Below are 21,684 nucleotides of genomic sequence, written 5' to 3' on the forward strand. Positions count from 1 at the left end.
ATTGGCCTACTCTTGCGAATGACGTCACGGGATTTTTAATCTCCACTGTAAAACAGACGGCACGTAGTAGTCTTAGTCGTGTTACAGTTATTACACCCCCCCAATATTAACCAGGGTGGCCAATGGAATCGAACCGTGAACCTCTGCAGCAAGAGGCAAACACACTCCTGCTAGGCCATGTCACTGCTGTGCTTATGTATATACGTTGGACTTATTTCGCACACTACGTAGCCCACCTTGCTAATCAGAGGTGCAGGCGAATGACAACAAACTAAACGCAGAAAGCTGGTCTAAAAATATGAGTTTTTAATCTAGATTATTTAAAAGTGCATAGCTCCAAGGGTTTCCTAATATTGACGCCTGCAGAAGCGCATCTGAAAGTGCACGATGGGGGGGGAGGAGGGGGGTAGCGGTGGCGCACTATGAACCCGGCGACGTGAGTTTGGTTTGCTGGCCACGGATAACGTTGTGTTAGAGAGCGATATCTGAACCGGTCCAGAGCCCCCCTTCATCAACCTGCATTGACCAGCGTGGTGAAGTATGGTGTAAGGGAAGCCTTCATCCAGGACTGGATTGACAAAGGGGGTGTAGCACTTGCTTGTAATCTGCGGCTTTCGGTGAACGGGTGATCTCTCCCGCGCAGCGAGTACTCGGTTAAGAGCGCGAAGCGTGTGCCGTTACAGGAATACCCCCCACCCGGTGCTGAGAGGATCGGGAAGGGCCGTGGAAGACTGTGAAAGATCGTGACGAATCGCGGAACATTGTGGAGGATCAAGAAGGTTTGTGAAGCATCGTGGGGGTCCGTGGAAGATAGTGGAGGCTCGTGAAGGATTGTGAAGGTTTGTCGAGGATTGTGAAGAACCGTGAAGCTTCGCGAGAAGGATCGAGGCATCCCGAAGAACCGCGGAGGATCGTGAGGACTTGGCGGTGGTGGTTTGCCGGGGCGTCGCGCGCCCCGGGGCAGGAGGCTCACCGCACGCGCGCCGACTCCGGCCCGATTCGCCGGGCACACTCGGACCATGAGCTCCTACAACGCGCCAGGTCAGTCTCGGCACGGAGAGCAGCGCTCGCTCGCGCGTGTACGCACACACGCACGCACGCACACACGTGTGTATACGTGCACAGGGAAGACAAAGATCCCCCCCTATAGCCTTGACAAACTATATGAGAAGGTGCTGGTAGTGAGCACCTATTAAGGCTTGTACGGTACATGAGGGGGTGAGTGGCCAGTGCCACGCCCGGCCGCATTTGTCTCCCCAGTGGCGATGATTACGCATCGCACCAGGTGCTCATTTGAGCCTGAGTCGACCTAGGGGAGGCCCAGGACCTGTTCAGATAATCCTCACTGGTATTTTGTCCATGTTGAATTTCTTTCGCACCGTACGTAGCCAACCGTGCTAATCGGAGGTGCGCGACCGGGGATGGAACTCGAGTCGCCGGGTTCGTAGCGCAGCGCGCCAATCACTGCGCCGCCGCTCCCTGCAGTGTACGCGCACACGCGCAGACACGTACGTGGGTACACGCGCAGACGCACGCACACGCCACACAGTGCGGCTCAATTAGAGGGGTGGGGCACGGGGAAAAAATGTCTGTCTGGGTTATTGTGGGTCAAGGCGGGAGAGCAGTCGGAGAAAGAAGGCACTGGAGAGAGAGGGAGGGAGGGAGAGACTTGGTCAGAGGCTGTAGACAGGGGAAGAGTTGTAACCAGTGCCGATAGCAAAGGGAAGGCACGTCCGATTAGCATGGTTGGCTATGCACGTTGCAAAAGAAGTTCAACATACATACAGCAGAAGAGTAGAAATGCACACGCACACGACAACTGCCGCCGTTCGCCATTAAGTGGCGGTGATGTCACCACAGCGCTTGTGCCAGGCTAGGTGCGCTTTGAGGCCACATGAAGTGTCTAAGGCTCTCGGTAAGGTCACTGGAGAGACCCAGGTGTTGTGGGTTGATCGACTGAGATGACGGACAGATGCTCCATCTGTGCTCCCTACTGTAACACCTTGATATGTTTTAGCTGCCCGTCGCTCCGCTTGTTATTGCGAGCATCGCAACTGCCTCCTGTAGTATCCTCCAACGAGCCTCCTCCCCCACAGAGGCCGATCTTGACAACGCTCATGCCAGTCATCGACAATATTACTCACCTCCACACCCATTTGTACCACATCAACTCCATCTCTTCTCTAGCCTGTGCCGCACCCGTTTAGCCACCCTCTATCCAGCCGAACAGAAGCTGCATACACACGCATGCGTGTACATGCGCAGGCATGAATGTGCAGACAACGACAAAGATCTCCCCCTACAGCCTTAACAGACTTTTCGGGAAAGTGCTGTTAACGAGCACCTTTTAAGTCCGAACACTGATCACGAGGAGGTGAGTGGCCAGCACCATGCCTAGCCACCTTTGTCACCCTAGTGGCGATGTTTACAAATCACACCAGGTATTTATTTGTGGCTGTGTCGACCTCGTGGATGCCCATGACCGGTTCGTATAATCGCCACTGTTGTTGTTCTTGAGCGGGAATTGAACTTGGGTCTGCAGGCGTGTATCACGGCGCGCTACAACTGCACCACCATTCCCCTCACAAACACACACACTCGTGCACATCACAGCCACCTGCATTTTGCGCTGACCGGTGGTGAAGTCACGGCTGCGCGTGCCAGGTTCGGTGCAGCCTGAGGCCGTTGCCAGAGTGTAAAACCGCTCGTCGGTGCGGACCGCGTGTGGATTGTGGACTTGCCGCGTGTGTCAGTGCTGCGGGATCTGCTCCGTTGCGCCGATCGTGACATTTCTAGACGTTTTCGTGACGTTTTCGTGATGATTCTGCCACATTTCTGCGACGTTTTCCACGACGTGTCTTGACAGCTGCATCGCGATGATGACGACGACGACGCCGCCAGTACACGCGGGTGACAAGTGAGGGCCCCCACCACAGACGAGTCTCTGGGAGAGAGCCACAGTCACCGAATAGGGAATGGGCCGGTGTTCAGAAAGATAGCGCGCCGCTGCGTGGCTACACAGGATGGCACTTGGCAGCAAATTTTGATAGTTTTGCTGTTAACTGAGGCGGTTAACAAAATGGGACCTTTTTTTCCCTGTATGAAAAATTAACAATAGGGTTTACCCTTTCTGTTTTTGTTAAGATGTTCAAACACCAAATAGAAACCTTTTGCAAGGAATCAAGTTTGCATTAACCACACGTACTTGTGGTGAACTTGCAAAGAAAGATGCTCTGATGGGGTGGTTAAGTTGTAAATTTTTTGCGTTTTCGGTAACCTCACATTTCAAACTCTGATAAATAAAATGCTTACCGGCTTTTCCGCATGTATCGGGGCCCCACGGTGACTAGGAGATGTTAACTACCTTGCCTGGTATGCAGGAGGCCGTAGGTTCGATTCCGACCCTGATGCCTGCCGCTGTATATCTGGAGTTTGCGTGGTCTCTCTCTCTCTCCGTGGTCGCGTGGATTTTTCTCCGGGTCCTCCGGTTTTTCCCTCCACATCTAGAATCAGTGTCACGCGTTTAGAGTGTTTGGCTGCTATACATTTCCACGCAATAAGCGACTTCTTTGAGCTTTCATTTGTGATAGCCAGGTCACTTTTGATAAAGAAGGGATATAGCTCAGCTCAGTGGACCTTACCTGGTAAAAAATATATATTTCTATCATTCAATATATCATATTGAAAATGTTCACGTCAAATAAAATTAAACCGACATGTACTGGGCATGCTTTTAAATACATAAAAACCACCACACACACACACGCGACAGGAACAAAGCATAACACGTAAAAAAAAAGCCTGGCCTCTTTTTTTTCTCCCACCTTTCTCGCTGGGCAGAACAACGCGCAGCTCCTCCGCTTGCGTCACGGCGGTTAGGATTTCGGATTCCGCGTCTCCGCGCGCGTCACTCACTTGCACCCCCCCCCCTCCTTAACCCCCCCCCACCCCTCAGTGAGTAAAAGTTTCCGAAGTTCTGCCAGGGCTGCGTGGCGCCAACCGGGACGGTTACCCGTAACGACGATTTCTCGGCATGGCCCCATCGAGCGAGCGGGTTTTTTTTTAAAGGCTCTCTTCCCTATCGACTTCCTACCGACACGGCCGCATCAGCCCAGCCGCCTCTGCTTCTCCTCCCCTCCCTCCTACGTTGAATTTCCTCTCCCCGTGCGCCCCCCGCCCCCCGCATCACCACCACCGACGCCCCCCCCCACCACCGCCCCGGTCCTGGTCTATGGAACATGTGGATGAGCAATAGTGACCTCCCGATTCAAGAGACGTCACAATCTGAAGCCTCTTGCGTATGGTCAACGCAGACCCATTGTTCCTGTGCTTTCTAATATTGTTTTTTATCGAACCCGAAACCGCGATCACGAGGGCATACAAGCGTACGCGCGTGGTTTATAAATATTGGAATTGAGCCTTCTGGGTATTTATTTCCCCTAAACGGGGGCTTTTTAGAATGATCGGGTTACTTTTATGACCATGGCATGGTTGAGGGTAGGGAAGAGGTGGGGTGGGTGTGGGGGGATATAACCGAAAGAACGAGTGGAATCGCAGACCCATTGTTGTCATCGTCATCATCCATCGTCATCATCGTCATCACAGCGGGAGCACTGCCAGCCAAGGCTTCCCCGCACGGTGAGAAGTCGGCAGTGGCTGCCGTTCTAAGGGCACACGTGTTCTCCATCATGTGAATGTGGAATGTTCTCCGCCCTGGAGACAAACGCCACGCTGCACCCCCTGTTCGACACCCTCTCCTCCCTCGTTAGTAACTCTGCTCGCCGCCGAGTTCCCTTTTGAAAACGTCGCCACCGCTGACATCTCGCGTGCGTCACGAGTGCCCGGAATCCAAGTGAAGACGTTTCCTTCTCGGAACCCCCTTCCCCCAGCCCCTCCTCCCAGCCCCCGCCCCCCCTCATCAGCTCCGCCGCCTCCCCCGGGGCAAGTCTCCAGAATGGACTATTAGACTATGACACAATTTTTGTTTTTATTTGACCAGGTAAGGCCCCACTGAACTTGCACAGCTCTTTTTCAGAAGCGACCTGGCCTCACGTGACAGCTCAACGAAGTGGCTTATTGTCGTGTGGAAACTTGTAGCTGCAACCAAATATCTTCTTGGTTCTTTCGGTAAAGTCACGTAGAAGGGAAGTAATAAAATAATAAAAATAAAACATAATAAAATTATTCTCACGACGTTTCGGCCACAACGCAAGCAACCAGGTCCGTCGAGGCGACAGACCTGAGGACGGCGTTGTGGCCGAAACGTCGTGAGAATTGTATTTTATTATGTTTTATTTTTATTATTTTATTACTTCCCTTCTACATGACTTTACCGAAAGAACCAAGAAGATGAATCCCTGCAGTCACGAAAGCTTTAAATCAAAATGCAACCAAATACTCTTAAACGCGTGATGTTGATTCCAAATATACGAAGGGAAAAACCGAAGGACCCGGAGAAAAATCCACGCTGCCATGGGGAGAGAGAACATGCACACTCCAAATATACACAGGCATCAGGATTGAACCCACGATGGTGCCCTCGCATGTTACTACTGATGATGATGATGATGCTGCTGCCGATGATGATGATGCTGATGATGTTGCTGGTGCTCCCAAATCAAAGTGAGTTTCTGCTCAAGTGATGCATTGAGGTGGTGCTTCTCTGCTGTTTACAGCTCTTGGACAGTAGCGAGTCTATCCATGAAGTCATTTTTTTTTTATCAACTCCTGATGATGGGCTGTGTCCACCCTCCAACCAGGAATTGAACTTCCTTCCGATTACAAACCGCTCGCTCTACCATTGAGCCACCTGGCATTGCCCACTTTCAGATGCGCTTCTGCGGCTGTCTGGTACGCTCTTCCTTCCGATATTAGGAAGCCACCGAAGCTGTGGGTTTTTAAAACACATTGTCCTGCGAAGGTAGCTGGTAGGAACGTTGGGTTGCTCGGTCAATGGCCAGGGTCAACGGCGGCGTGGTGTATTCCGCAAACATGCCCGACTGTGAGGGCGGGCACAAGCCGGCGTAAGTAGGTTAAACGTTGAGTTTTATAAGGGCACCACGGGGTGACCAGCCCCTCCCCACCCAGCCCCACCCCTCCCCACCCAGCCCCTCCCCACCCTCCCCACCCAGCCCCTCCCTACACGACAGACGGACACAATAATCCCCTGTGGGCTGGTGGAACCAGTGGGTTCCTACCAGTATCATCTAGATTGAAAACTCATTTCTTTACAACTGATTTTTGTATGTTTAGTTTGTGGTCCCCCCGCCGCACCTACGATTAACACGGTTGGCTACGTGCGGTGCGAAAGAACTTCAGCATACATATAGGTACATGGGATGTATACAAATAAATATTGTGGTTAGTTACGTGGAGAGACGGGTCGGTGACAAAGGCGACTTATCTACTCGTTTATTTTTCAAACCCAAGGTGAGTAGTTCACTCCCCGAGTTCATCGCACTCACCTTGGGATTCGAGCCCAAGGTTCTGCAGCTTGAATTTGCTGTTATGCATTTTCTCCACGTGTACTATTGTTTTACTGGCGCAGTCCGTTGATTTGGACAAGTGGTTGGTGGATCAAGCGGGGGATGGAGCCTTCATATATATCAGATGCCCATCTGCATGGCAAGCATTCTTTTTGCGATTGGCAGTACAGCAAGTAGGCTTCTGTCAGGGTGTCTGTTGGGGACTTTGCGTGTGTTTGTGTATCGGTTTACAGCGTCTGTATAGTTTGTGGGGGACGGAGGTGCACTGGTTAGCGCACTGAGCGACGAACCTGGCGACCCGAGTTCAATCCCCGCTCGCACCCAACATCGGTGACGAATATCTAAACCGGTCCTGGGCTGCCTCTAGGTCGACTCAGCCTTAGATGAGTGCCTGGTGCAGAGCGTAACTATCAGCACTGGAGAAGACAAAGTTGGCCAGGTGTGGTGCTGGCCACCGACCCCCCCCCCCCCCCGCCCGCATCTCGTGCGCCGTGCCGGCCTTAATAAGCCCTCGTTAATAGCACTTGCCCCATACAGCCTGTGGGCGACATGGGCTGTATCTTTGCCTTGGTTTTTTCCGTATAGTTGCCTCCAGAAAATGAACCTTCATGGCCCGACGGGGCTTCCTAATCCCCCCCGTCCGTCGAGATTGATCTCGTCTGCACACATAATTTCCTTCACGTTAACCCGAATGCCTCTGACGCAACGGTTTACATTCTGGGACAATATTTGGCTTGACCGCCGCAGGCCCCGCCTAGTGACGTCACCGAACCAGATTTTCCAAAAAAGGGACCCCTTGTGTTTTCTCGCAACATTCGGGTTCGCTTAAAACGCGGCCCGAAACCCGAGCCCGCTCGCGCGCACGCGTGCACTCTCTCCGGAATGGAGTCTCCAGCCATTGAAAGAATCCTGGGCCAAGAGGGCCGGGGGCGAGGGGGTGTCGGGGGGCAGGGGGGGACGTTGGGGCTCTGCGTCGGCACTCCCTTAACGTTTTGGAAAGGTGGTCGCGAGGCCATCAATAATACACATGTGCTTAGCCACCGCACATTTGCCAAACGCAAGATTTGGGGGGGGGGGTTACATAAGCCGGTTAAATTGGGCCGCCACAATGCCCCGTGCGGGGGAGCATGAAAGGGTTGCCATTTCGCACTCGCTCAGTCGCTCGCTCGTGGGAAGGAGAGGACGACTATCGGGGCGCCGTGTGAAGTCGCACGGGGCGGTGGGGGGGCGACCTGGGGGGGAGCTGCCTGGCGCTCGGTCTTTACGCCCGTGAGCCGATCGGTCGGCTGCGCCATTCGATCACCCGCGGTCGTAGCAGCGACGTGCCGTGGGCCGCTGGACCCTGGGCGGCCGTGTCCGCTGGGTGGACGTGGACTCTGAAGCGTCTCCTCCACTTGTGGGATGTGGAGGCCGCTCTGGGGCCGGCATCGTATCGTCAAGAGTTTGAGAAAGTTCCACGCATTGCACGGCGGCTGTAAGACGTGTAACTGTACAAACGTGTACATGCGTGCGTACTGCGGCACTAATCCCCTGTATGTGTCACACTTCATGCTTCTGTGATTTAAATAAAGACTACCTAGCTACCACCTGCCTATATACCCAAGTTCTTACCTTCCCGACTTTCTGCCCACCAGTTCACATTTCTTACCTACTAACCTACCTGCCTACCAACCTACATCGCTACCAATCAACCTGCTCAGCTGTATATTTACCTAACCATTTTGTTACCTACCTACCCACCTGTGCATGTACCTACTTGCCTATCTACCCACCTACCCACTAACCTGTCTCCTTACCTCACCACTTACCTACCTAACTACCGACCCATGCACTCACTTGCCTACATACCTACCCACCCACTCGCTCACCTCTCCTCCTGCCTATCTAATTACTCACTTGCCTACTCACCCGCTCGCTTGCCTACATACGTGCCTCTACCAACTTACCCACCGAAGTGCTTGTCTCGGCTGTCTGCCTATTGGCCTATTTATCGACCCAATGGCCTACCTGCCCGCCCACCTCGCCACCGCCGCCTGCAGCGATTACGGACCGTTACCGTGGAACTCTTGTGAGTGCTGCAGTGCTTGCGTGCGCACGGATTTGTCCCGCAACAGTTGGCGATTCTACGCGCCTGCCGTGGTGTACATGGGCAGGCGGGGGTGGCGGCAGCGCTCTGGCAACCCACAGCAAGAAGGCCCTGGGTTCGGACGCCTTTGCACTATTTCCCCACCCTACCACCCACCCTCCCGAGCTAAAAACCCATATGATGCAACTGGTATCGGCAACACATCCCAAAGGCTGAAAAATTACTCACGGCAGCAGCATCGACATCGCCCGAGCGAGGCTCCGGACGCCCTCGCGAGAGCCGGTCTCCGGCCGCGAAAGCAAGAGTCTGGCTCTGGCCGTCCTCGCGAGAGCCTGACTCCGGCCGCGAAAGCAAGAGCCTGGCTCCGGCTGTCCTCGCGAGAGCCTGGCTCCGGCTGTCCTCGCGAGAGCCTGGCTCCGGCCGCCCTCGCGAGAGCCTGGCTCCGGTCGCGAGAGCCTGGCTCCGGCTGTCCTCGCAAGAGCCTGGCTCCGGCTGTCCTCGCGAGAGCCTGGCTCCGGTCGCGAGAGCCTGGCTCCGGTTGTCCTCGCGAGAGCCTGGCTCCGGCCGCCCTCGCGAGAGCCTGGCTCCGGCTGTCCTCGCGAGAGCCTGGCTCCGGCCGCCCTCGCGAGAGCCTGGCTCCGGCTGTCCTCGCGAGAGCCTGGCTCCGGTCGCGAGAGCCTGGCTCCGGCTGTCCTCGCGAGAGCCTGGCTCCGGCCGCCCTCGCGAGAGCCTGGCTCCGGTCACGAGAGCCTGGCTCCGGCTGTCCTCGCGAGAGCCTGGCTCCGGCCGTCCTCGCGAGAGCCTGGCTCCGGCTGTCCTCGCGAGAGCCTGGCTCCGGCCGCCCTTGCGAGAGCCTGGCTCCGGCTGTCCTCGCGAGAGCCTGGCTCCGGCTGTCCTCGCGAGAGCCTGGCTCCGGCCGCCCTCGCGAGAGCCTGGCTCCGGCTGTCCTCGCGAGAGCCTGGCTCCGGCTGTCCTCGCGAGAGCCTGGCTCCGGCTGTCCTCGCGAGAGCCTGGCTCCGGCCGCCCTCGCGAGAGCCTGGCTCCGGCCGCCCTCGCGAGAGCCTGGCTCCGGCCGCCCTCGCGAGAGCCTGGCTCCGGCTGTCCTCGCGAGAGCCTGGCTCCGGCTGTCCTCGCGAGAGCCTGGCTCCGGCCGCGAGAGCGAGAGTCTGGCTCCAGCCGTCCTCGCGAGAGCCTGGCTCTGGCCGCGAGAGCGAGAGCCTGGCTTTGGCCGCGAGAGCCTGGCTCTGGCCGCGAGATCGAGAGCCTGGCTCTGGCTGCGAGAGCGAGAGTCTGGCTCCAGCCGTCCTCGCGAGAGCCTGGCTCCGGCCGCGAGATCGAGAGCCTGGCTCGGTCCTCGGGGCCTGCATTAATAATAATATCCCCGCTCTGCATTTCGTGTTTTTTTTCCTTCAAATTATTCTAATGTTTTTTCTTCTTGGCATAACAAAGTTTGTACTTGCCATGCGTTGAAAACATCGTTTCGACAGTTAATAAGTCACCGGGGGTTTTTTTCACTCTTTAAAATAGCCATGATTGATGGCGCCGTTTTACAAGCTTTATTAAGTGTGTTGGTTTAACTTTTTACTTTTTTTCTGCTTCGCCACAAATTTATTTTCTACAAAGTTTAACTTTTTTGAATTTTACTACTTACTTTTTTCGCCGTCTGAAATTGCGCCATGTGTTCAATCGGTTTCTTTTAGACGAAATTTAAACAAATGTTCGTCATCATAATAAATGGTTAGTAACGTTGTTATGGTTGGTTTTATTAGAAACTCCATGCGTCGTTATTTGTGAAAACCCAACGCAATAGCGTGAATCGAAGTCTGTCTCTCAGCTTTAGTAATTTGCCTTGGCTGCTTGAGAGTTCTCGGAGCCGGCGGCAACTTGCCCATCCTGGCTTTCAATTAAGAATCCACTATTGTTATTACTGCTGCTACGATGATGAGTCTTACATTGCGGCTGTTGTGGTTACTGTTCCCGTGAATGTCGCGCATTGATTCCTCCTCCACCCGCTCTGTATGTATGCACGTGTGTTGAACTTCTTTCGCACCGTACGTAGCCAACCGTGCTAATCGGAGTTGCGGTGTGTGTACGTGTGACTGTTTTGTCTCATTGTGTACTTGCAGGTCACAATAACTCAATCACCTACTCACTCACACTCGTACCTCCACTCACTCATTCACCCGTGCACTCAGTCACGTACTCATTCACTCAGGTACTCGATCACTCACCCACGCACCCACTCGCTAATGCACTTAATACCAATACCCGCCATTTGCCACTAAGTAATGCTGACTTCATCACGACGCCTGTGCCAGGCCAGGTGCACTTTGAGGCCACGTGAAGTGTCGAAGGCTTGCTGACAGGAGGTCTCGGGACAGACCCAGGTGCCATGGGTTAGCTGACTGGTAGATGACTGGTAGCTGCACTGGTAGATGCACCAGCTGTACACCCTTTTGCCAACTTGCTGAATTTTAGCCGCCCGGCGCTCCGTTCGTTCTTGTGAGCGACACTCCTCTGCCCTCCGTTTTTGCTGGGAGGATGACTGCCTCAAACTGCCCAGCAGTAGCAGCAACGTCCTTCACGAGCCTCCTCCTCCAAAGAGGCCGATTTTTACACTGCTGCTACCAGTCGTCGGTAAGTCCACTCACCTCCACATCCTCCCTTACTGCATCAGTCCATCTGTTCTCCAACCCATGTCGTGCCCGTTTAGTCCCCTCTCTGCGGCCAAACAGAAGCTGCTTGGGTATGCGGTGGCTGGACGTGCGGGCAACATGACCCAGCCAATGCAGCCTTGCCTGCCAGAGGAGCTCACTGATGGGAATGTGTCCAGATCTTTCAAGGATTTGTGAGCTCCTCGCACAATGCAGCCTGGTTAAACCCATGTTAAACTCATGCACCCACTCACTCTCTCGCCCACACACAATCTCAATCATGCACGCGCTCACTCATCCAACAACCCACCCACTCATGCACTCACCCGCTCACACACTCATACACTCACTCCCCACTCACACACGCATGCACCCATTTACCCACTCGCACAAGCACGCACCTACTCACTCACCCACCCACCCGCCCGCTCACTCGCCCATACACTCACTCTAACACTCCTAAACTCACCCACCCACCCACTCACTCACCCACTCGCTCACTCACCCACGCGCCCATCCATCAACTCACGCACATAACCACCAACATTGTAAGTCACGACACTTCTCTTTCTGCTTCTTCACCTCACACTGCTCCACTTTGGAATTCATGGTCTCAGTAAAACGATAGAAAAATGTCCTAATGTTGTTTCGCACTCAACTGTGCGATGCCCAATTTCAACAAAACACAGTTATTTGGCAGATACACCGGGGTAAACCCTGCGACCCCAACTTCACAGCTACAGATATATGCGAGATCCGTCATCGAAGGATAGTTATTCGAGATCGGTAGCTTTGCCAGAGGCTTCCTAAATGGATAAAAAAACGACTCGTTTTTCTGCATGGATTCTCGCGGCACAAGTGAGGTCTGGTTTCCCTGAAAATTAAAAACACAACTGGTGGCTCCAATCCAACAAACGAGCCTCATGGAATGTTTTTTTATTCGTTTTGTTGCCATTTCCTGAGGTTCTATCCCAATTGTATTATTGGCGTCGCGTTGTGAGACCAAGGAATGAATTCCAGCCACTCACAGAGCAGTGTGAAAGTACGGCCCGTCGAAGCGGATATCATCGAGCTGCTTCTGAGAACCCCTACAAGTGATCTGGATCCCACACAGAAGGGGGGGGGGGAGTGGAATTTTGGGCAGCACTTGTGTCGTTGTTCGGCACGATGTCCGACGTTTCGCCCCACGTTGCTGGGGGGTCTTTCGTGAGGACCCGCATTGGGAACAAGCTCCGCTCGCTGTTCGACACGATGTGCGTTTGCTGGGGAGCTTCGCAGGGAACCAAACTGGGGACGACGAATTCTCAGCGGCCGAAACGTCGGACACCGTGCCGAACAACGACACGTGGGTACATCCGTGAAACCACCGCGAAAATCTGCGCGGTGGAGTAATACTGACCCTGACACCTCGCCGCTCCCCCCCCCCATTTGCCTCCCTCTCCCCCTCGCCGCCCCTTTCATCTTCAGAGGAAACCCGTGGAGTGGCGAGATGTTAACTCCCTCGCAGAGTATGCAAGAGGTTGTGAGGGTCAATCTCGACCTTGACGTCTGTATATTTGGAATTTGCATGATCTCTTCGTGGTCGCGTGGATTTTTCTCCGGGTCCTCCGGTCTTTCCCTCCACATTTAGAATCAACATCACGCGTTTAGAGTATTTGGCTACTGTCATTTTCAACAAGAGCCACTTCGTTGAGCTATCATTTGTAATAGCCAGGTCGCTTATGAAAAGACCTACATTATCCAGTGGGCTTTACCCGGTGAAATACAACGTAGTTCAGTTCATAGTTTTAGTTCAGTATCCTCGTGGCGACGTTGCATAAGCGTGTGTGACGGGTAGGTCGGCGCCGCGTTAATGGAACACCGGGTGCCTTCGCCGGTCACAGCCGTGAGCGTCGGGGGGGGGGGGGAAGGCATCGGCACGGAATCTCCAGCGGGTCAAGGAAAGTAAGATAATGGGTGACTCGTTAAGAAGCCTCGTCCCACCTCGTCCCCGCCTCGCCGCGCCATGCCCCACCCGTATTACACCTCGCCCTCGCCTTGTCCCACCTAATCCCACCTGGTCCCACCGCGTCCCACCTCACCCCACCCTCGTCCCACCTCGTCCCACCTCACCTCACCCTCGTCCCACCGCGTCCCACCTTGTCCCGTCTCGCCACGTCGTCACTCGGTCAGGTGTTGAGGTCGCCGCTGCCAACGCTGCAGAGCGGTGTTTTGGGTGTGTGTGTGTGCCCTCGTGTGTTGGAATAAAATCATCACAAGAACTAACACGTGCGCATACACACGAGTTGGAACCTGCTGCTGCTGCTGCTGCTGTCACATCTGGGCTGGAGCACCCAGTCCCCTCGACCGCTCGCTACACCTGGTGGAGTTCTGGGTGAAGCAGCAGTCTGATCCAGCACTCACCGATTTACCGACAGCCACTCGGCCGTCGGTGGTGGCCAGCCTCCTCCTGATCGCTCTTAATTGCTACTAACAACCTGCGGCCGTCTGGAACGCTCTTCCTTCTGATATTAGGAATCCACTGGAGCTGTGCACTTGTAAATCATCTAGCTTGACAAACTAATTTCTTTAGAATTGCTTTTTGTGTTCAGTTTGTTGTCCTTAACCCCTGCACTACCGATTAGCACGGTTTGCTACGTACGTGTGCGACACAAGTTCAACATACATACACACAAAGTTTTCCCAATGAGCCTCGGGCCATGTCCACGCCAGCTCTATCGGCGAGCACCCGTTTAGATCAGCCCGGTACACAAAAGGGGGTGAGGCTAGTACCATGCATACCTTGGCCACCTTCACCTTCCCAGTGCTGATGTTCACCCACTCGCAACGGGCACTCCTTTAAAGGCTGAGTAGACCTAGCGGAGGCCCGGGAATGGTTCCGATATAAATTATTCGGCTGGTGTCCATCGCAGACAGCTGCGTTGAAGCTCAACAGCACTGCAGTGACGATACACAGCGCTTATGCAGCACGAAGCCTTCTTCTTGACGAGTGCCGTTGGCGAGCTCCTATTAAGGCCGGCGTTTTGCACGAGAGGTTGGTGTGGATGGAACCGCGCCTAGCGAACTTTGTCTCCCCAGTGTTGATGATTGATTACACCAGGTACTTATTTAAGGATGAGGCAGCATAATCGAGGCCCAGGATCTTTACAGATATCGTTCACGACTGATCTTTGACCAGGAATCTAACTCTGTTTGCCAGATTCGTGGAGCAGTGTGCTAACTACTTGGCCATTGATTGCACTGTACAGATTCACACGTGCAGGGACTCTGTCACGCAAAGACAAATATCCGCTGTATAACAGACTTTGTGGCAAGTGCTGTTAGCGAGCACCTAATGAAGGCTGGCACGGCGCACGAGGGGGTGGGTGGCCAGCACCACGCCCCGCCGCCTTTGTCTCCCGAGTGGACTATGTTCAAACACACCGCACCCGGTACTCATTTGAGTCCCAGTCGACCTAGATGACGCCCGGACCGGTTCAGATCATCGTCGCTGGCGTTGGTGGCCATGTGCGGGAATCGAACTCAGGTCGCCGGGTCCATAGCGCAGCACCATAACTGCTACTACGCTACCGCTCCCCCCACACACACAAACCCAGCGAGGTTTCGTAGTGCAGCATGCTCCGCCAGACGCTAGTACACACGCGCACACACAACACGTAGGCATGTTTACATGGGTGCACGCTCGCAGCTGGGCGCCTACACCTGCTCGTGGCTGCGAGGATTTTTAATAAACGTCGGCTTCCCCGTTGCAGCGGGAGTCGCTTGCAAAACACCTCCAGATGAGGGCCGCTCAGCTGCAAACGTTGGCCCCGGGACATCTGTCGGCCGCGTTTGAGATGCCGCAGATGCTTGCGGGGAGGACCGCTTGCGGCGAGCGTTATTAGCCTTGGCCCGGCAAGCGCTGCCAACGCTCGCGCTGCCCGAATGCCGGCATATTTTATCGTGCTAAATAAATACCGGGCGAGAGGAAACGAGCTTGGGGTTATTGTTGTAATAATAACAATAAAAAAAACTGTTCGCTGGATTCGCATGTTTTCCTCTGCGGAAGAACTAGGTAGCGGTGGGGGGGGGACTGGGGACTCGGTTGTACTCCGGCGCCGGATTGACCCTGTGAGGGTCCCGTGTCGCGATAGCGACGCATCTCTGCCGACACGACGGGTTATTGCTTTTTTTGAGCTATGTCGCTCTTTTTCAGAAGCGACCTGGCAACAAATGATAGCTCAACGAAGTGGCTTGTCATCACCTGGCCATTTATAGCAGCCACACGCTTGAAAGGCATGTTGATTCTAAATTTGGAGTGTAAAACCAGCGGACCCGGAGAAAAATCCACGCGACCATGGAGAGAGAGAGAGATACATGCGAACTCCAAAAATATACAGGCGTCAGGGTTGGGATTGAACCCACGACCCTTTTGAATACTAAGCGAGCTAGTTAACATCGACGCCACTGTAGCGGCCAACATCCGAACCATCACAAGCAAGGAACGATCTCGCCAACAAGGAGACGCTTCTCTAGCCCCGTTAGAAGTTTTCATCGCGGGATGTTTCGAAAGCCAATCGATGGTCCGGAGATGAAAGTTCCGATGTGCGGAGACGCATTTTTTCAGCAAGATCTCTCCCCTCATCCGTAGTAAATGTACCCTTACTCGTAGTAAATGTTCATAAGTTGGCGTGAAGATTCATTAGCTTCCGGTGGCCGAACGAATGCATTAGGAGGTCGCACGCAAAGTGCTTGGCACAAATAAACCGCAGTACCTTGCCGATTTCGTCAAGGAGCATAAACCATCACGTGAGTTCTGTTCATTCTCGCAGCAACAGCCGCAGCAGGTTATGGCTATCCGTCGTACAAAGCCGGTCACCGCATCGCACACTTTCAGATGCACTTCGGCGGCCGTCTGGAACGCTCTTCCTTCCGACATTAGGAAGCCACTGGAGCTATGCACTGTTGTGTTTAGTTTGTTGTCCTTCCCCGGCACCTCCGATTAGCGCGGTCTGCCACGTACAGTGCGAAAGAAGTTCAACATGCATATGTGCATACAAAGAGGCCATGGTTAAGGATGAGTTATGCAACGGCGCGGTCACCACGGCAGTGTACGCGCGGGGCGCGGCGCCGCTAAATCACTAGCAGCGGACGTTCCCGCGAAGCTGCAGCAATGAAGGAGTGATTTTTTTTAGATATTTTTTTTTCTTCCAAGTCTGGACCAGGTTCTGAGCAAAACAGCGGAACTCCCGCGCAGTGATGTTATCTCCGGTGTAATTGCCAAGTGTGCAGCGCTGGCTCCGACGTCTTGTCGCTCCTTTGATGAGCTTATCGGATGCTGCGTTTGAGGCTTAATGACACTCAGGATCGACCCATGCAGAGATCCGGACCACGATTTAACTCCACGTTGGGTGACTTTTTATTATTTTCACTGTCGTGTTTGTATTTGCATGTAAGGATATTTAAGGAATATTCACAATCTTTTTTGTGAGAAATGCAATATTTCTCGGGCAAACTTATTCGTTTTTTTGCGCTTATTTTGTGGCGGCGTACGTTTACGCCTTTGGGTTCTTAAAAGTGGGGGTCACACTTTATTTTTCTACCTCGCAATAAAGCCCGGCCCTTCGCCACGCGCTGGCGCGGGCGACTTCAGGGAGCCGAGGTGATGCCCCCCTCACCCACAGGAGGCAGAGCGTGGGGCCAGAGCTAGAGAGGAGGGGGGGGGGGGCGCCGCAAAGACGCAGCCTCGCCCGGGAATGCCACGCTGGGATTACGAGTGGCCGCGAAAGCCTCTCGTGTTCGTCAACGTGCTCGGACGAGTTGCAGGTTTAACTTTCGCGCGCGCTTTTCAATGAATGGATGTGGTGCCGTCCCTGGTCCTGTGACCGCCCCCCCCCCCCCCCATGCCATGACCCCCCCCCGTCCCGTGACCTCGATCCCGTGACCCCTATCTCTTGACCCCCCCCCATCCCGTGTATATATGTATGTTGAACTTCTTTCGCACCGTACGTAGCCAATCGCGCTAATCGGAGGTGGCGATGACACTCCCCCATCCCGTTTCTGCTTTGACCCCTGGACTCGCGGTCTTGTGTGGACTCACGCCGTCGATCGCCCAGTGTCGCCTGTGGACAACGCTCCTCACACCTGAGCTCCATCCCGCAGTCTGCCGTGCCAATGGAGGTTGGCGCGTAAGGGACGTGTGAGCGATCGGTTGCACACAACCTAGTTGCGCGCAACTTAGCTTGCATGCAGCCAGTCGTTTACAATGTCCACAGATTGTGCTGCCGTGCGATCCGCTCGGCGATCTGCAGCGACGTGTATATATATATCACGGACCAAGCAAGATTCGGGCGACGATGCAAGTTGCGCAACTGATCGTGTCGGCCGTGTGGACCCGGGTTCAGGGAACGCAAGCGCCGGAGCCTTGTTCCCAGTTGCGGCGGCGTTAACATCCGCGAGCGGTAACCTTGGCGGGGCAGGTCCTGCGCACTTGTAATTTTTGAGCGTGCGTGTCCATCGCTGCCGCAAGTGGACTCAAGAGATCTTGGGATATCATTAACCGGGAGTGCATTCCCCCGCCAAAAATCTGCGCGCATCTAAATTAAGTTCAATTAATACATTAGCGGCCCTTGCCTTAAACGGGCATCCATGATTCCCTTCTAAAAGTAGGCGACCGGTTGGCTGCCTCCTGCGAGGGTGAATTGTGTGTTCGGCTGGCTGTCCCAAAATGGCCTGCGTCCAGATGAAGCAAGTTCATGTATTAGGTGTAGCCCTGTGAGCCATTCGGCTCTTGAATCGGGTGCAACCGCAACAAACAAAAAAACAAAAACATGAACAAGAAAACACCTTAAAGTGACTGTGCAAACAAACAATCCAAGAAAAGACGGCAAAATATTGCAGAAAAAGCACCGTACACCAACACTGTGTGCAAAAATCCCAGTGGGATGCAAGTCAAACAACAACATCGCCTGGTATGCAAGGAGGGATCATGAGTTCGATCCCGACCCTGACGCCTGCTGTGCATTTGGAGTTTGCGTGTCTCTCTCTCTCTCTATCTCTCTCCCCGTGGTCGCGTGGATTTTTCTCCGGCTCCTCCGGTTTTCCCCTCCACATTCAGAAACAACAGATAATCTCCACAGGCTGCCCACCCCTACCCGCCCACCACCCCGTCATGGGAATGTGGAATTTCTAGCGCCGGCTCTGAGCCAAAAGCACGCACACCGCCACTGTCCTGACCCAACCCGCTGCGATTTTGACATCAAAGGGTAGAAAATGGCGTTCAAGTTCTCGGCCCTCCCCAGCCACGAGATCGCATCGCTGGTGGGCAATTATCATTTTTAATAAATACGCATTTAAAACGTCTCCTTATAAAGCAGCGTACAAAACGGTGAGACGTAAGCGCGGCCGGTTTCGGTTCGGGGCGGGGGGGCGGTGGTTGCCGTGCGATTCTCGCCCCTATCCATGCCGCTGCCCGCCCCCCCCCCCCCAGAACCTTCAACCGTGCGCCGAGAGGTTATCGCAAAAATAATGCGCGCAGGCGAATTGAAACGAGTTGAACCTTTTAAATGTCGGGGGGGTGGGAGGGGTGCGGGCGGGGGAACGTTCGTTTTGCCGTTTGCGGCAGATGTTGGCGTAAAACTTTTAACGAGGGTTGGTGGAAAAAACCGCCAACGAAAGAGAAGGCAGCGGCCACTTTGCAGTGTGGGGGCCCAACGCCGCCGTGGGGCGATTCTCACGTATAATATATATTTATTATTATTTATAATTATTTTGTGATGGCAGTCGCGACTGAAATACGCAGAGTTTACAACTGCTTTCCAAGCGTTGGAATTTTCATGGCTTTGGCCAAAAAAATTGGCGTTGACTATTAGTTTTATACATATAAACAGTATTCACACACACGCACGTGTGTGTGTGTGTACATGTATACTGTGTATATAGGGTGGCCCAAAAGGAAGGACACATGAGGTTATTATGTTTTTTGTAACAAATAACACGGGGTTATTATTGATTTTAACACATTTTTAGGTTGACTTCCATCAACATGAATGCACGTATGAATTTTCTTTTTTAAACTAATTTAGGACGTGTTTTTAAGATCACAGGTGCGATCTACGGACATTAATCAATGTATGCTTAGTCTCAATTAATTCACAGGTTTCTTCGCCGGGTTTTGTAAACAACGCGTTTGAGGTGACTTTCACAGGAAGAAGAAAAATAAAATAGATATTCATCATGATAAGAAAGGAAATATTCACTTAAAGAATTAACAATGAAAATATTTTAATGCCAGTGTGAAAAATGTATGAAATAACCCCATGTGTTCTACCTTTGGGCAACCATGTGTGGATATATACAGTCTGACCCCATGCCCCTACTGGACATCTGTGCAAAAGAGCTTTGTAGCTCATCGGATTTCTCCAGTATAAATAAATATTCTGTTTCTGATATATGTAGATGCCTTGCGTTGCTCCCCTCGACATTGATGTGGCGTTACGGTCTGCATTGCGCTGGACTTCCAATCCAGAGGTCACCGGTTGGATTCCATCTCCTGGCGCGGCAGTCGAAATAACCGGAGGAAGTTTATTAAATTACTCACCGCTCTCGCCCCCCCCACCGCCTCCATCTACCCGGCAGTGATGTAAATTGGTTAACCGCAGTTAAGTCTGTGCTTAGTTTAATCTTTATTTTAAGCTTTCGTGACTGCAGGAATCCATACTCTTTGGTTCTTTCGGTAAAGTCACGTGGGTATCAAATAAAATAATACACGACGTTTCGGGCGCAACGCAATCGTCCGTCATCAGGTGGAAAAGCATGGTCTGCTGCTGTGGCAGACTGTTTTTAAAAGGTTTGAAATGGGTGTAGCCCAAGGGTCATAAAGAAGTGGCCGGGGCTAGTGATGTTAATGTGAGAAATTAGCATGTAACATTAAGATAGGAGGAGAGCGGCCTCCTGGTTGTAAAGTTATAGAGCCAGGTGGCCAGGATTTAGCAAAAACGGAGGCCACTTTTCACCCAGACACCCGGAGAGCAGCACAGGCTAAGTGTGTCTAACCTAACATTGATACTACACAGCAACATATTTAAGAATCGTTATCTGGTCCAACACCATGTGAGACTCGGCTCTAGAGAAAAGCTGTCTCGGGTGTGGACCAATCGATTTCAAGGACAGTGCATACATTATCAGATTTCGATTTAAAGCTTTCGTGACTGCAGGAATTCATCTTCTTGGTTCTTTCGGTAAAGTCACGTAGAATGGAAATAATAAAATAATAAAATAAAACATTATAAAATAATTCTCACGACGTTTCCTCGACAGACCTGTTCTTCACCTGAGGACGGCTGCTTGCGTTGTGGCCGAAACGTCGTGAGAATTATTTGATTATGTTTTATTTTTATTATTTTATTATTTACATTCTACGTGACTTTACCGAAAGAACCAAGAAGATACATTATCAGAGTTGTGTTTTTTGTTTGCATTCCGACCGCAGGTATTGTGGTCAATGCAAACATGACTCCTTGTTAAAAAAAGTTGTCAGTTTTGTTGCCAGATTAAAGGGTAAAAATCCAATTATCAACATATATAATATTTGGAAAAAAAGACGAGTTAAAATAAAACTTTAGTTTTTTTTTAACGTCAAATCTCATCGGTAGTCCTCACACTATCGCCCAGCCAGGCCGTTATTTATGATTATTATCTCATTTAAAACACCGCGATCTACTGAACGAATGACGCGAGGACAAATGTTTTTTTAAAGCGGGGGGGAGGGGGGGGCGCGTGCGATGGAGCGCAGCGTGTGGGTTACTCGCTGCCCCCCACCCCCTTTCCGACAGACGTCTGTCTGGCGTGCAAACTGTTTGGCCATGCGTCCTCGAGAGGGGGGGCCCCCTCTGGACCTCCTCTTAGTGGGGAGACTCCCCCCCCCTTTTACGCCAGCAGTGCCGTGAGCGAGCACTTTCAGGGCTGCGCCTACACACATGTATTTTTAAATCCTTTATATTAAGTTCACTTGCTTGCTTGCTTGCGCGCTTACGACCGTTCAAATCTTTCGGTCGTTTTTTAACCCACTTCCCGTGATCCAATCGAGCTGACATTTTGCACACAGACTCGTTGTGCGTGACAATTTATTTCCGTGAACATTTTTTTCCAAAATTGTACACTTTTTAGGAAAAACATTTTTATTTTTAATTACCAATTGCTTAATGGTGGCAGGCAATCATCTGACCCATAGGTGGCAGCCATCTCAAGCTAGAGGACGAGAGGACTCTAGCCGCCACGCATATAAAGGATTTATAGTGAAAAACTTTGTTTTTACGGGTTAATTTTTTTATACACTTCCCGTGATGCGGTCCTCTCTCCTCACACCGTTGCACGCCCCGCATCAGGAGACGTGGCCGCGTTGGGACGCAGCGTAAATCCACGTTGTGCCGTATTTAACTGTAAACCGGGAAAAAAATGTAAGCTAAACGAAACGCGGCAA

At 52.7% G+C, this 21,684-nt stretch overlaps 1 protein-coding gene across 2 annotated transcripts in view; it reads left to right on the forward strand.

The window, feature by feature from the left end:
* Positions 1-21,684, forward strand: part of LOC144951377 (histone deacetylase 4-like) — a 262,255-nt gene that overhangs the window by 39,313 nt on the left and 201,258 nt on the right. For both annotated transcript variants that reach the window (XM_078881609.1, XM_078881610.1), the window contains exon 2: positions 684-1,041. In XM_078881609.1, the coding sequence (XP_078737735.1) occupies positions 1,020-1,041 (22 nt within the window). In that variant the 5' untranslated portion in view covers positions 684-1,019. The remainder of the gene's footprint in view (positions 1-683; positions 1,042-21,684) is intronic.

This window comes from Lampetra fluviatilis, chromosome 62, assembly GCF_964198595.1.
Source record: "Lampetra fluviatilis chromosome 62, kcLamFluv1.1, whole genome shotgun sequence".
NCBI lineage: Eukaryota > Metazoa > Chordata > Hyperoartia > Petromyzontiformes > Petromyzontidae > Lampetra > Lampetra fluviatilis.